At 34.8% G+C, this 11,409-nt stretch overlaps 1 protein-coding gene across 1 annotated transcript; it reads left to right on the top strand.

Annotated features, from left to right (window-relative positions):
• The first annotated feature begins 2,580 nt into the window (after positions 1 to 2,580).
• On the top strand, positions 2,581 to 8,253 carry LOC145672685 (uncharacterized). The gene is made up of 3 exons (XM_081741849.1): positions 2,581 to 4,639; positions 4,988 to 5,785; positions 8,249 to 8,253. The coding sequence occupies exons 1-3, from the start codon at positions 2,581 to 2,583 to the stop codon at positions 8,251 to 8,253; spliced, it is 2,862 nt and encodes a 953-aa protein (XP_081597975.1).
• The last annotated feature ends 3,156 nt before the right edge of the window (positions 8,254 to 11,409 follow it).

Raw genomic sequence — 11,409 nt, 5'->3', positions numbered from 1 at the left:
TTTTCTTTCTTCTGTTTGTGTTTGGTAGTAATTCTTTTCTATGCTATTTATATTTTAACTAACTAGATAACTAACCTCATTCTATTTTTCTTTCTTTTCTTCTGTTGTTTCTGTTTGGTAGTAATTCTTTTCTATGCTATTTATATTTTAACTAACTAACTAGATAACCAACCTGATTTTATTTTCTTTTTTCTGTTTTTTGTGTTTGGTAGTAATTCTTTTCTATATTTTTTATATTTTAACTAGATAACTAACTTGATTTTATTTTTCTTTCTTTCTTCTGTTGTTTCTGATTGCTACTATTTCTATTTTCTTTTTATATTTTAACTAACTAGATAACTAACCTGATTCTATTTTTCTTTCTTCTTTTGTTTGTGTTTGGTATTAAACTTTTTCCTTTTTAAAATGTTTTCTTTCTTTTTATATTTTCTTACCATGCTATGCTATGCTATTTTCTTTTCTTTTATTTTTCTTTCTTTTCTTCTGTTTGTGTTTGCTGCTAATTTTTTTCATGATCTTTATATTTTAACTAACTAACTAGATAACTAACCTGATTTTATTTTTCTTTCTTTCTTCTGTTGTCTCTGTTTGGTACTAATTCTATTTTCTTTTTATATTTTAACTAGATAACTAACTTTATTCTATTTTCTTTCTTTCTTCTTTTGTTTGTGTTTGCTACGCAATTTTAATTGGTACGATTCTTGTAGAAGTTTTACGAACAACACAGTTGGGAGAATATTAATTATTTATTCTTTCGTATCTTTTTAATGAATCGCTTTCTACGAAAACTCAGCTTATGTAGTACTTCGTATGCCAAAGCATACTCGTTGTTAAAATGATTCGAACACTTCGTGTCAGCATACTGAAAAATTCAAAAATACTAATTATTTATTGATTCGTATGCCAAAGCATACTCGGTAGAACAGCTACGCTGTGAACCTGTAAATATATCGATTGTTACAAAAACTTCTAATTTTTAATGAATCGGTTTCTACGCTTCTTGTAAAAGTTTTACGAACAACAGCGTTGGAAGAATATAAATTTTTTCTTTCGTATCTTTTTAATGAATCGCTTTCTACGAAAACTCCTTATTTATTTAACCTCTCGTAATAAATTACTCGAACACTTCGTGTGAGCATACTAAAATGTTCAAAAATACTAATTATTTATTGATTCGTATGCCAAAGCATACTCGGTAGAACAGCTACGGTGTGAACTTCTTAATAAATTGTTTCTGTTATACATGTTGTTAGTTATACGTTTGAAAAAAACATTTATTTTATGAAATTAATATTTGATTATCGTTTAAGTTACAAGTTATAATAATTACTAGTTTATCATGTGATAAACACAAGATTGTAACGGGTATGGATACGAGATTTTTCTTTAACGCATTTGCGTACGAAATTACAAACTGAATGCACCTGGGTACGAGATTACAAACTGAATGCGTCTGGGTACGAGATTACAAACTGAATGCGTCTGGGTACGAGAGTACGTTACGCGCCTATATAAAGCGTGCGAAATCGGCGCGGCCTCAGTTTAGAAGAAGCACTGTTAGGGTGAAGACGTTTTTGATTGAACAGTACGAGTTATAATTGTAAACATACAACAGCTAGATAAAAATTACAGGATTTTGTCATTTAGTGTTATCGGAAACTGAGTGGATAAACATTTAATCACCAATAAGCAGTGTTAGTATAGGATTGCTATTTTAGAAAATATCGGGAATCTTCGGCAATTTTCGGCAAACTTCGTGTTGTATTCTTGGAATTGGGTAGAATTCTTGGAATTTGTAATAACTAAGTCTATATAACGGCGGGAAAATTGCGCGGCGGTCAGTATAGCAGAAGAATTTGTACGGTAAAGACGTCCCTGATTGCAGTCTCCGTGTTGTGATCAACAGTTTATTACGGGATATTGTAAATTGTTTTGGCGGAAAGTAGTGAAGGATTTACCGTTAAACTTTGAAGTATATCTTCGGTAAACACATTGCGGATCATATCATAAAATTCTAGTTACCAAACTTCAAGAAGAATTATCAGTAAGCTGATTTTCGAACACCTTGACAATCTTCGGGAAACTTCGTGTGGAGTTCTTGGAATTTGTAATAGTCTACATGTATATAAGAGAGGTCGAATTGCGCAGGCAGTCAGTATTGAAGAATCAGTGAAACAGTGAAGACGTTTCTGCCTGTACGTTGCGTGGATCAATTAACTTGAAGAAAATTTTATTACATTAGATTATAAATTACATTTACTGGAAAGTGTTTAAGGATTTGCCGATAATCTTAGAAGAATATCTATGGTAAATTTCAAAAGTTACGGAAAATTTATCAATATACTTATCGGAAAGTATTAGTGTAATTGCCGATAAACTTTCAGCTGGATCATCGGTAACTATAAAAGTTACGAGATAATATCATTTACAAGAGGAATTATTAACTATCTTTTTAGTACAGTGTACTGAATATCAATATATAGTGTTAATCTAATATTATTTTACAAATATACTGGTGTAACTTAGGAAGATAGTATTTTATATATATTCTTATAGAGGAATATAATATTGTGGTTACAGATGGCGCTCATACAAAATCTTAAGGAACTCAATGATCTGTTGGCCATTCAGGACCGTTGTGGATATGACGCTCCAGATATTACATATTATACATGGAAACGTGTAGTTGAAAAATATCATTCTATGGGGGTGCGTGTACGTAATGTGCAATATAATCGACTGTTGCAAGCATTATTTAAGCACTATGGGATTGCTCAGCAACTTATTTTGGCGGGGTGTGAAACTGCTGCCGATATTACCGACCTTTATTGGACAGGGTTCTTTCGCGTGGGTGATATAAAAAATCAGGCTTGCGGTAAGCTCAAACAGTTGATTTCATCAGGTAAAACTAGTGGGTTGTCTGCGGAAATCGCTGGCGAGCTATTAGGTGAACCTGTGAACTTGGCTGGCCCGAGTTCTGAAGAATCACCTATGACAATGTTTGGTACGGGTGTGTCAAAGTTTCAAGTTGTGAAGAGTGCATTCCGTAATTATGCGTACTTTGGAATTAAGGGAAAGGAAGTAACCATTAAGTGTATGGGTAGTAATGGAATCGAAGACCCGGAAAAACACGTACGAGATTTGTTTGATTTCGTATTGGCCCATACATTAAAGGATGTTGATCAGAACACCTTTGTAGGAATGACTATCGAGAGCACTGCCTCGAAGTTAAATAAGCCTATCTATTTGCCTTGGCGCAAAAAATCGCAATTGAACCCGGAGGCCCTCCTCTCCGTAGTAGAAAACACCCTCAACAGTAATGAGGAGTTCCTAATTGGAGGTGACGTCACCTTTAAGGTGCATAGTGTGCATCTCCGAAAGGGAAGAGGTAAAAGACGGAATCGAACCATTGCAAAATATGCACCATTGGGTGAATTTGTAGAAGATAAATTGGTTACTATGGAGAAGGATGTATATTGTCTCCCAAAAAGTGTAATTCTTGGGATGGCAAGGGCTGATCAAAATCATCATCAAGTATATGAATTGAAAAAGAATCCTGAACGTTTATTAAGGAAAGCTATAAAATTATGCATAAAATTAGGAATTGAAGCTAGCGCGCAAAACGGATGTACTCTCGAAGACGTAAAGAAAATTCAAAACCACCTCACATCCAAGTACCAAATTATTGTCTTTGAAAGGAAGCTTAATAGTCGGGAATTCCATGTGCTATATCCGGATATAAAGGGTGGAAAGCAAATATATTTATTGTTTGAAGATGCGCATTATCAATTAATTGGAAGCGTTCGTAAACTTTTGGGAACAGATGGTTTTTGCGAACATTGTTTGCAGGGGTATAATAAGTCTGGTATTTATCACAAATGTGAATCCAAGTGCATGTATTGTGATAAGTATCACGAATTATCTACCTCTGACATTAAACGCGAATGTAGTGATTGCAATAGATTGTTTTCATCGAATGAGTGTTTCAGCAATCATAAAGATGTATCAAAACGTGGCAAGAGTGTATGCGACTTAGTCAAGGTTTGTAACGATTGTGGCGTATTGTTTGATTTAAGGCGTCGCAAATCTGAGCACAAGTGTGGTGAGCGGTTGTGTAAACCATGCAATATGCATGTAGATCGAAACCATACTTGTTATGTTCAGAATCAAAGCCTTACCCGGGTTGAAAAGTATTTGTATATAATATTCGACGTAGAGACTATGCTACTGGATATGAATGCTAATGGGGAACAAGAGCATGAGGTAAATCTTGTGTGTGCACAGGTAATTTGTCACTCGTGCAAGGATAACACATTGGATGAGTTATGTCAAACATGCGGGGATGAAAATGGAAATCGTGAGTTTTCTTTTAAAACTCTAGATGGGTTTGTTCAGTTTGTGCTAACACCTCGTCGAGAGTTTGAGAAGGTCATTGTGTTATCACATAATGGGAGTCGTTATGACATCCATTTTGTAGCTAAATATCTTATAGAGACCGAGCATGTTTCTGTAAATCTAACAATGACGGGGCAAAAGATTACTGAGTTGAAAGTCGGGAACGGTCATATTGTGTTTCGAGATAGTTATCTTTACATGGGAGTTAGGTTATCAAAACTCCCGAATACTTTAGGCTTGCGCGGTAATTTAAGGAAGGGATCTTTTCCATATTTATTTAATACACCCGCTAATCAAAATTACATAGGCAAAATTCCGGATCTTAAGTATTTTGATCCCGACAGTTTGTCCCCCGAAGAAAAAAGACAGTTAATCGCCTGGCACCAAGAACGTGCTGCAAGTGGCGAGGAGTATGATCTCCAAAAAGAGATGCTCGCGTACTGTCGTAATGACGTAAGAATTTTAGCTGAGGGTGTCATAAAATTCTCAGACCTGATCGAAGAGAAAACTGGCGGTATCCAGTGTTTCATTTCTTCAAGCACAATAGCCAGTCTTGCTATGCATGTCTATTGTACCCTATATTTACCTAAAGATTCAATTGGTGTGATTCCACCTCTTGGATTTGATTATCGCGATCAGCAAAGTGTAAAAGCACTTCAATGGTTGCGGTATTTAAAGAAAACAAGAGGTACTGAAATTCAGTCTGCGGAAAATGGCACCGAAAGAAGATTTGGGAAATATAAGGTCGATGGATATGAACCATCTAGTAAGACTGTCTTTGAGTTCATGGGATGTTACTGGCACTCGTGTAAATCATGTTATCCTGAATTACGTTACGAACAACTTGACGAATCCTCGTCTCATCATGCAATTATGCAACAACGTTATGAGGCAACCATCATTAAATTAAATTACCTACGTAGCCGAGGACTTAATGTCATTGAAATGTGGGAATGCCAATGGGATGATCAGGTGAAGAAAGACAAGTCCATTCAAGAGTTCATTCGAACTCAATGTAGGGATATTGTCGATCATTTGATCCCCAAGCATGCATTTAATGGTGGTCGCACAGAATGTTTCAACGCGTTGTATGAATGCACTGATGAGGAAAGCATTCAATATCTGGATGTTACAAGTCTCTACCCGTGGGTAATGGCTAATAAGCCGCTGCCAGTAGGTATGCCAAAAATACACAAGGGGCCAGACTTTCCAGACGTGGAAAGTATCCATGGGTTAGTCAAATGCACCATCATGCCTCCAAATGATTTGTATTTTCCGATTCTTCCATATGTGGGTGGCGGACGATTACTTTTCGGACTGTGCCAGACATGTATGGAGGAGGAAAATGTCAACAATTGCATGCACTGCGATAAGGACAGGAGTATTACTGGTACATTCTGCACCCCCGAGCTTCACAAAGCAATACAAGCCGGATACAAAATACTGCAAATTATAGAAATTTGGGAATTTAACCTGGTTGGCGGCGAGGAGGATAATTCAAATAGTCTGTTTAAAGACTACGTGAATTCCTTCCTAAAAATGAAGCAGGAAGCCTCAGGTTTTCCTGCTCACTGTCAAAGCAAAGGAGACCAGCAAAAATATATTGCAGACTATTATGCCCATGAAGGCATACAGTTAACAGAAGAAAACATTGAATCGAACCCGGGATTGAGGTATATCGCTAAGATATTCCTCAATTCGCTGTATGGAAAATGGGGTCAGAGAACAGACTTACCGCAGACAAAAATTGTTGACAATCCAGAAACATTTTTTACATACCTATTGGCGCCGCAATATGAAGTGCAAACTGTAACGCCCCTTGGTGACGAACACTTGATTGTCACATACAAGGACATCGAGAACGAAAACAAACCGTGGAAGTTCTCGAATGTCGTACTTGCCGCGTTTATTACATCATGGGCAAGGCTTCGGCTTCATGACCTATTGACGGCAGCAGGACCAAACAATGTTTTATATTGTGACACGGACAGCATTATGTATGTCCAAAGACGTGATGCTAAGCCCAAGCTTACAACCGGATCCTACTTGGGAGAGCTAACTAATGAAGTTCCAGAAGGGTGGGAAATTGACATGTTCATTGGCTTAGGGGCTAAAAATTACGCGTACCGTTTAAAAGAAATTGGGACGGGGAATTTTGATTATGTATATAAAATTAGGGGAATCACTTTGGACAGTAGAACGCGGGAAGAAATTAATTTTGAACATTTTTATGATTTAGTTCGCGATGACATTGAGAAAAAAGAGTTAAACTTCCCAGGGAGGATTGTGCGTAAAACTGGGTTTAGCATTGTATCACGACCTGAGACAAAAACTCACCGTAAAGTAAATAACAAGAGACAGCGTTTAAACCCTGACAGTATTACCGACTATCGTACTATCCCTTATGGTTATCGAAGCCAAAGTCCTGTCCTGTAATGCGTTGTGTGAGTGTGTGTGCGTTTGTATATAATTATTTATTTAGCACATGTAAATATTAGTGTAAATGGTATGAAAACATCTAGGGTAATCACACATTTTCGTTATCTCAACCTGGATATAGCATATAAATATTCTAAACTATAAGATTCCTTTTACGCTCGCAAGTACTGATCATCCCTATATCACCTACGCTGTACCGCACCCACTTTTGTAAACAATATAGTATTTTGCAAATAAGATTTTCACCTAATTTTTATATATTGCAAATAGATTTTCACGTATTATTCTGATATTAAAGTGTATATTGTAAATAGTGTTTTGTAAATATTGTAAATATGTAAATTGTAAATATGTAAATTGTAAATATGTAAATGAAAACATTAATATTGAAAATATAGAATTGAAAAATATCAATATTGTAAATACGCAAATAAAACAACAATTATAGGAAATATACAAATAAAAGTACCACCGTTGCAAATGCATGAAAAAAACTACAATTAATGAAAAGTAATTCATGTAAATATATGTTTGAAAATATAAATAATGTAAAAATATACTAATGAAAAACTAAAATTATTGATTTTTTGTTGTTGAAAATTTCAATATTGTATTTAAACAATGAACAACACAATAAATAGTATCAATTTTAATAATGTGTTTTATTCCCATACATCCAATAATAGATATCATATCAATAAGTATGTGTATTCTATATAAGATAAAGGAAGAATACATATACTGCGTCATATCAAGTATTCAACGATCATACATATACGTTTTACATGCTTTAATAATACTTTATGTGACGCTCTTTCATTTTAATTAAGTATTATGCATATATATTCAATAAACATCCAATAAGTATGTGTATTCAATATAAGATAAAGGAAGAATACATATACTATATCATATCAAATATTTGACAATAGTACATATACTTTTACCTCTTTTAATAATACTTAATGTGCTAGTCTTATAAATTTCTCTACAATAAATATTTCGGAATCGTAAATCCGGTTCCGGTATCACCGTTCTTCGTAAAGAATCGGAGCAGTTCGTTCAATGTGATTCTCCAAAGGATGTGGTGACGTCATCGGTAAGTAAATATTATATTTATTTATTTATACATGTATTATAGTATATAAAACCCCGGTCAATAAAATAGTTAAAGGGTTAACAAAAAATTAATATTAATCAGGATTCAGGTAAATTTGCATACATTAGCATGCTATGAATAATTAAAAAAATTATGCTCCAATTAAAATGATATCAAAATGCCACGCCCACTTAAAATGCTCTAGTTTTCATGCATATCATTAAAAATGATCTAGTTTTACCTAATTAATATGCAAAAATATTAAAATGACCTAGTTTTACCTAATTAATATGCAAAAATATCCTTATATTCCAGGTTAACCCTTTCGTTTAGTACCAAAATATGGCCATACGGGCCAGTAAATACGGCTTAATTAATCCTTAATTAGGAAAAGGTTCATTAAAATCCTCATGTTTTCTCTCCCTTCCTACTAGACGCACCTGGATCGAACCCAGTACTGTTATATATGAAAACAGACAGGGATAGACGAGAATCGAACCCAGGACTGTAATGAATGGCTTTCCTTTGTGGGAACGTACCAGGACTCGAACCCTAATACTGTCATATATATTGATAGAAATTGGCAAAATTTATCGATTGCCTACTTAGCTTCCAACATTAGCTTGGATTGGACTTTCAATGATATCTACGTACCGGTACTAAATTTGTAATTTAATACCTCAGTTTTAGCGTACTGATTATGGTACGTTGACCTTTAAATTTTACATGCAAAGCAATAACAGGATTTTCCCGTTATTGTCTTACATTTCAAGTAATGACGGGATTTTCCCAATGGCTAGGGCGGGAGATTCTCAACTTAAGAAATTTACTGACCGCACTTCTTTAAGCTTATGGGAGTTCTTCCAGCATAACCCCGCTGTTGCATAATAACATCAAGGCGAAACAAACTTAGGCTATTTCTGTGAATATGTAATATAAATACATAAAGCAAAAATCTAAGTCAAAAAAGCCTGGTTTAAACCAAAAAAGCCTGGTTTAAACATCCCCCCAAAAACGGGGTTTTGGCATTTTCAAAAACAACCACGGTTCTTGCCAACTCTGCTTACTTTTGTATATAGGAGGTTAAAAAATTCTTATTATATACATTGGTTAATCCTGTGGAATTCATAATGTAAATATGCTGAAGAAAAATTGTTTGAAATATTTTTTCGAAATTCATAGTTTATTTTCGATGTTTTATATTATTATCAGCATCAACCACTAATTAAATGATTTTTTGTGTTATAGAAAAGCGATACAAAGTCTGTTTTATCAATTTAAAGCAGTATTTTGAAAAAAGCCCAAAATTTCCGAAGCAAAAAAGCAAAGCAGAAAAAACCGAGTTTTTTTCCAAAAAAGCCGGTTTTTTCCCGAGCCCTTGCATCTCTAACTTCTATGGTGGAATGAAGAAGGCAATTTCTTCGCAAAATGTGTCCAATCCAATTGGCCTTCCTACAAATGATGCTGACTAGAAGTGTTCTCTTCTCTACTATCCGTTTTAAAACATCATCGTTTGTTATTCTCTCTGTCCATTTTATCTTCTCCATCTTCCTCCAACTCCATATATCGAAGCTCTCTAAATATTTCTTTTCTACGTTTCATAACGTCCAAGTCTCTGTATTATATAGCCCAATGCACTTGATCAACTTCTTCCTAAGTTCAATATTGAGCCTGCTATTTAAGTGATTTTTTCTTGTTAAATACTTTTTTGGCTGGCAATTCTTGATCTGACCTCTTTGGTGTATAAATGTCTCTTGTCAAAATATTTTCCACATACTTGAAATTATCGACCTCTTGAAGTTCTCTTTGTTCTACTCTGAACTGTAAGAGCTCGTTCCCTCGGGATATTCTCATAACGTTCGATTTTTCGATGTTGATTTCCATTCCACAAAGTTTCCCAATGTCAACTATTTTGTCAATCATCTCCTCTAGTCTTTCTTCGGTTCTAGCTATAATAACCGTATCGATAGTATCACAGGGTATGTCAAATAATGTACTGCGTCCGATATTTTCATGGTATAAAGTTTCAACGCTTTTTGTATATTGGTTTAGAAGTTACAAGGGCGTATCAAGAAAAATGATCCACCCTGTATACTTCTGTATATTTGGTTGGTATTGCTTGTCTCCTTCTATGGGTAGAAAATTATCGAAAATATACGTAAGGAACACTTGATATTTTGGCGGAAAATTTGAGTTAGGATGTGTCGGTAATTTTGAATGTTGTACCCCAAGAGGATGTTTTATTGTAACAAATAATCAGTGGCGTATTTAGGGGAACTTCCGGGCTTAAGCCCCCCCCGAAATCTTACTTACTATAGTAAGGTATATGAAATATATTTCAGAATTTTCACATTTTCAGGCAAAGCCCCCCGAAAGTTAGCAAAGCCCCCCCGATACAAAATCGTAAATACGCCACTGCACATAATCATTATTAATGAATCCAGAGACTCATTTTATTTCATAGATCATGGGTACATTGATAATGTCCCTTCCAAAGTTTCATATGGGTGCATTAGATCATCCCTTAAATTTGGGAAGATTTAAATAAAACTTGGTAATTGTTATCTATCGAGGTATTTTTTATTTTGTTAAATCATCTTAGACCTTATTATTTTATGATCAGTACAATAATTTTCTCATTGCTTTTGTCCATATATCTGTTCCAGATTTATCTCTAAAAATTTAGGAACCATATTTGTAACTATGAATTGGAGAGAAACTTTTATTGGTTTTAATCGTCGTAGATGAATTTTAATGAGATACCCTTGTGCATTTGAAAAGTTGAACATTTCATATGTACTTGGTTCAAGGTAATCTTCCCAAATTTTTGGAACTAAATTTCTTCCACGTCACATCCAAATATCTCTTCACATTGTTACATATTCGTAACCTAATTCATGTGTTCTGAGTCACATTCACATATTTCTATGTCTTTAAAACTTATACGTTTAGGACTTAAAACCTGGTAGATAATGATTAAAATCAATTGATATACAAGAACAATAACTAGGTATTTCACATTTTGAACCTTGGGATTTGAAAACGTAACTCAGTCATAAAATTTGTTACCTATAAAAGGGAACGAGATAGTCCAACCAATTTACAGGGGTACATATCCCGTCCTATTCCGAATTTTGAGTTTTCACAATTTCCAAAAATTGAAGGTTTACCAACACACTCCTCCCGAAATGGTGTGGGTCAATGGTGTGAGTCAATGTACCGATTGCCAAATTTTAGAGGAGGTAATTATACGTACTCGTGACCATGGACTCTGACTCAGGGACTATGGGACTTGAGCCAGGAATCCAGAGGCACAAAAGTCAGACCAAGTGTCCCAAATACTCCTGGGAAGATGCCAGGGATTTCTCTCCTTGACGAAATATTATCACCCCCTGGGAAGAAAATGTTCATCCTTGACAGGATAACTTTCTCTCAGTCTAGTTTTTTTTTTTTTTTCGGATGGTCATGAAAATAGA

This window comes from Thermobia domestica, chromosome 16 (assembly GCF_964235325.1).
Source record: "Thermobia domestica chromosome 16, izTheDome1.hap1.1, whole genome shotgun sequence".
In the NCBI taxonomy this organism is placed as follows: domain Eukaryota; kingdom Metazoa; phylum Arthropoda; class Insecta; order Zygentoma; family Lepismatidae; genus Thermobia; species Thermobia domestica.
The sequence above is the reverse complement of the archived record's forward strand: the minus strand, read 5'-3'. Positions and strand labels throughout refer to the sequence as shown.

Coding starts and splice junctions, on each gene's coding strand:
- LOC145672685 (XM_081741849.1), top strand. CDS start 2,581: ATGGCGCTCATACAAAATCTTAAGGAACTCAATGATCTGTTGGCCATT. Junction 4,640..4,987: donor GAATACTTTAGGCTTGCGCG/GTAATTTAAGGA, acceptor ATTTACCTAAAG/ATTCAATTGGTGTGATTCCA.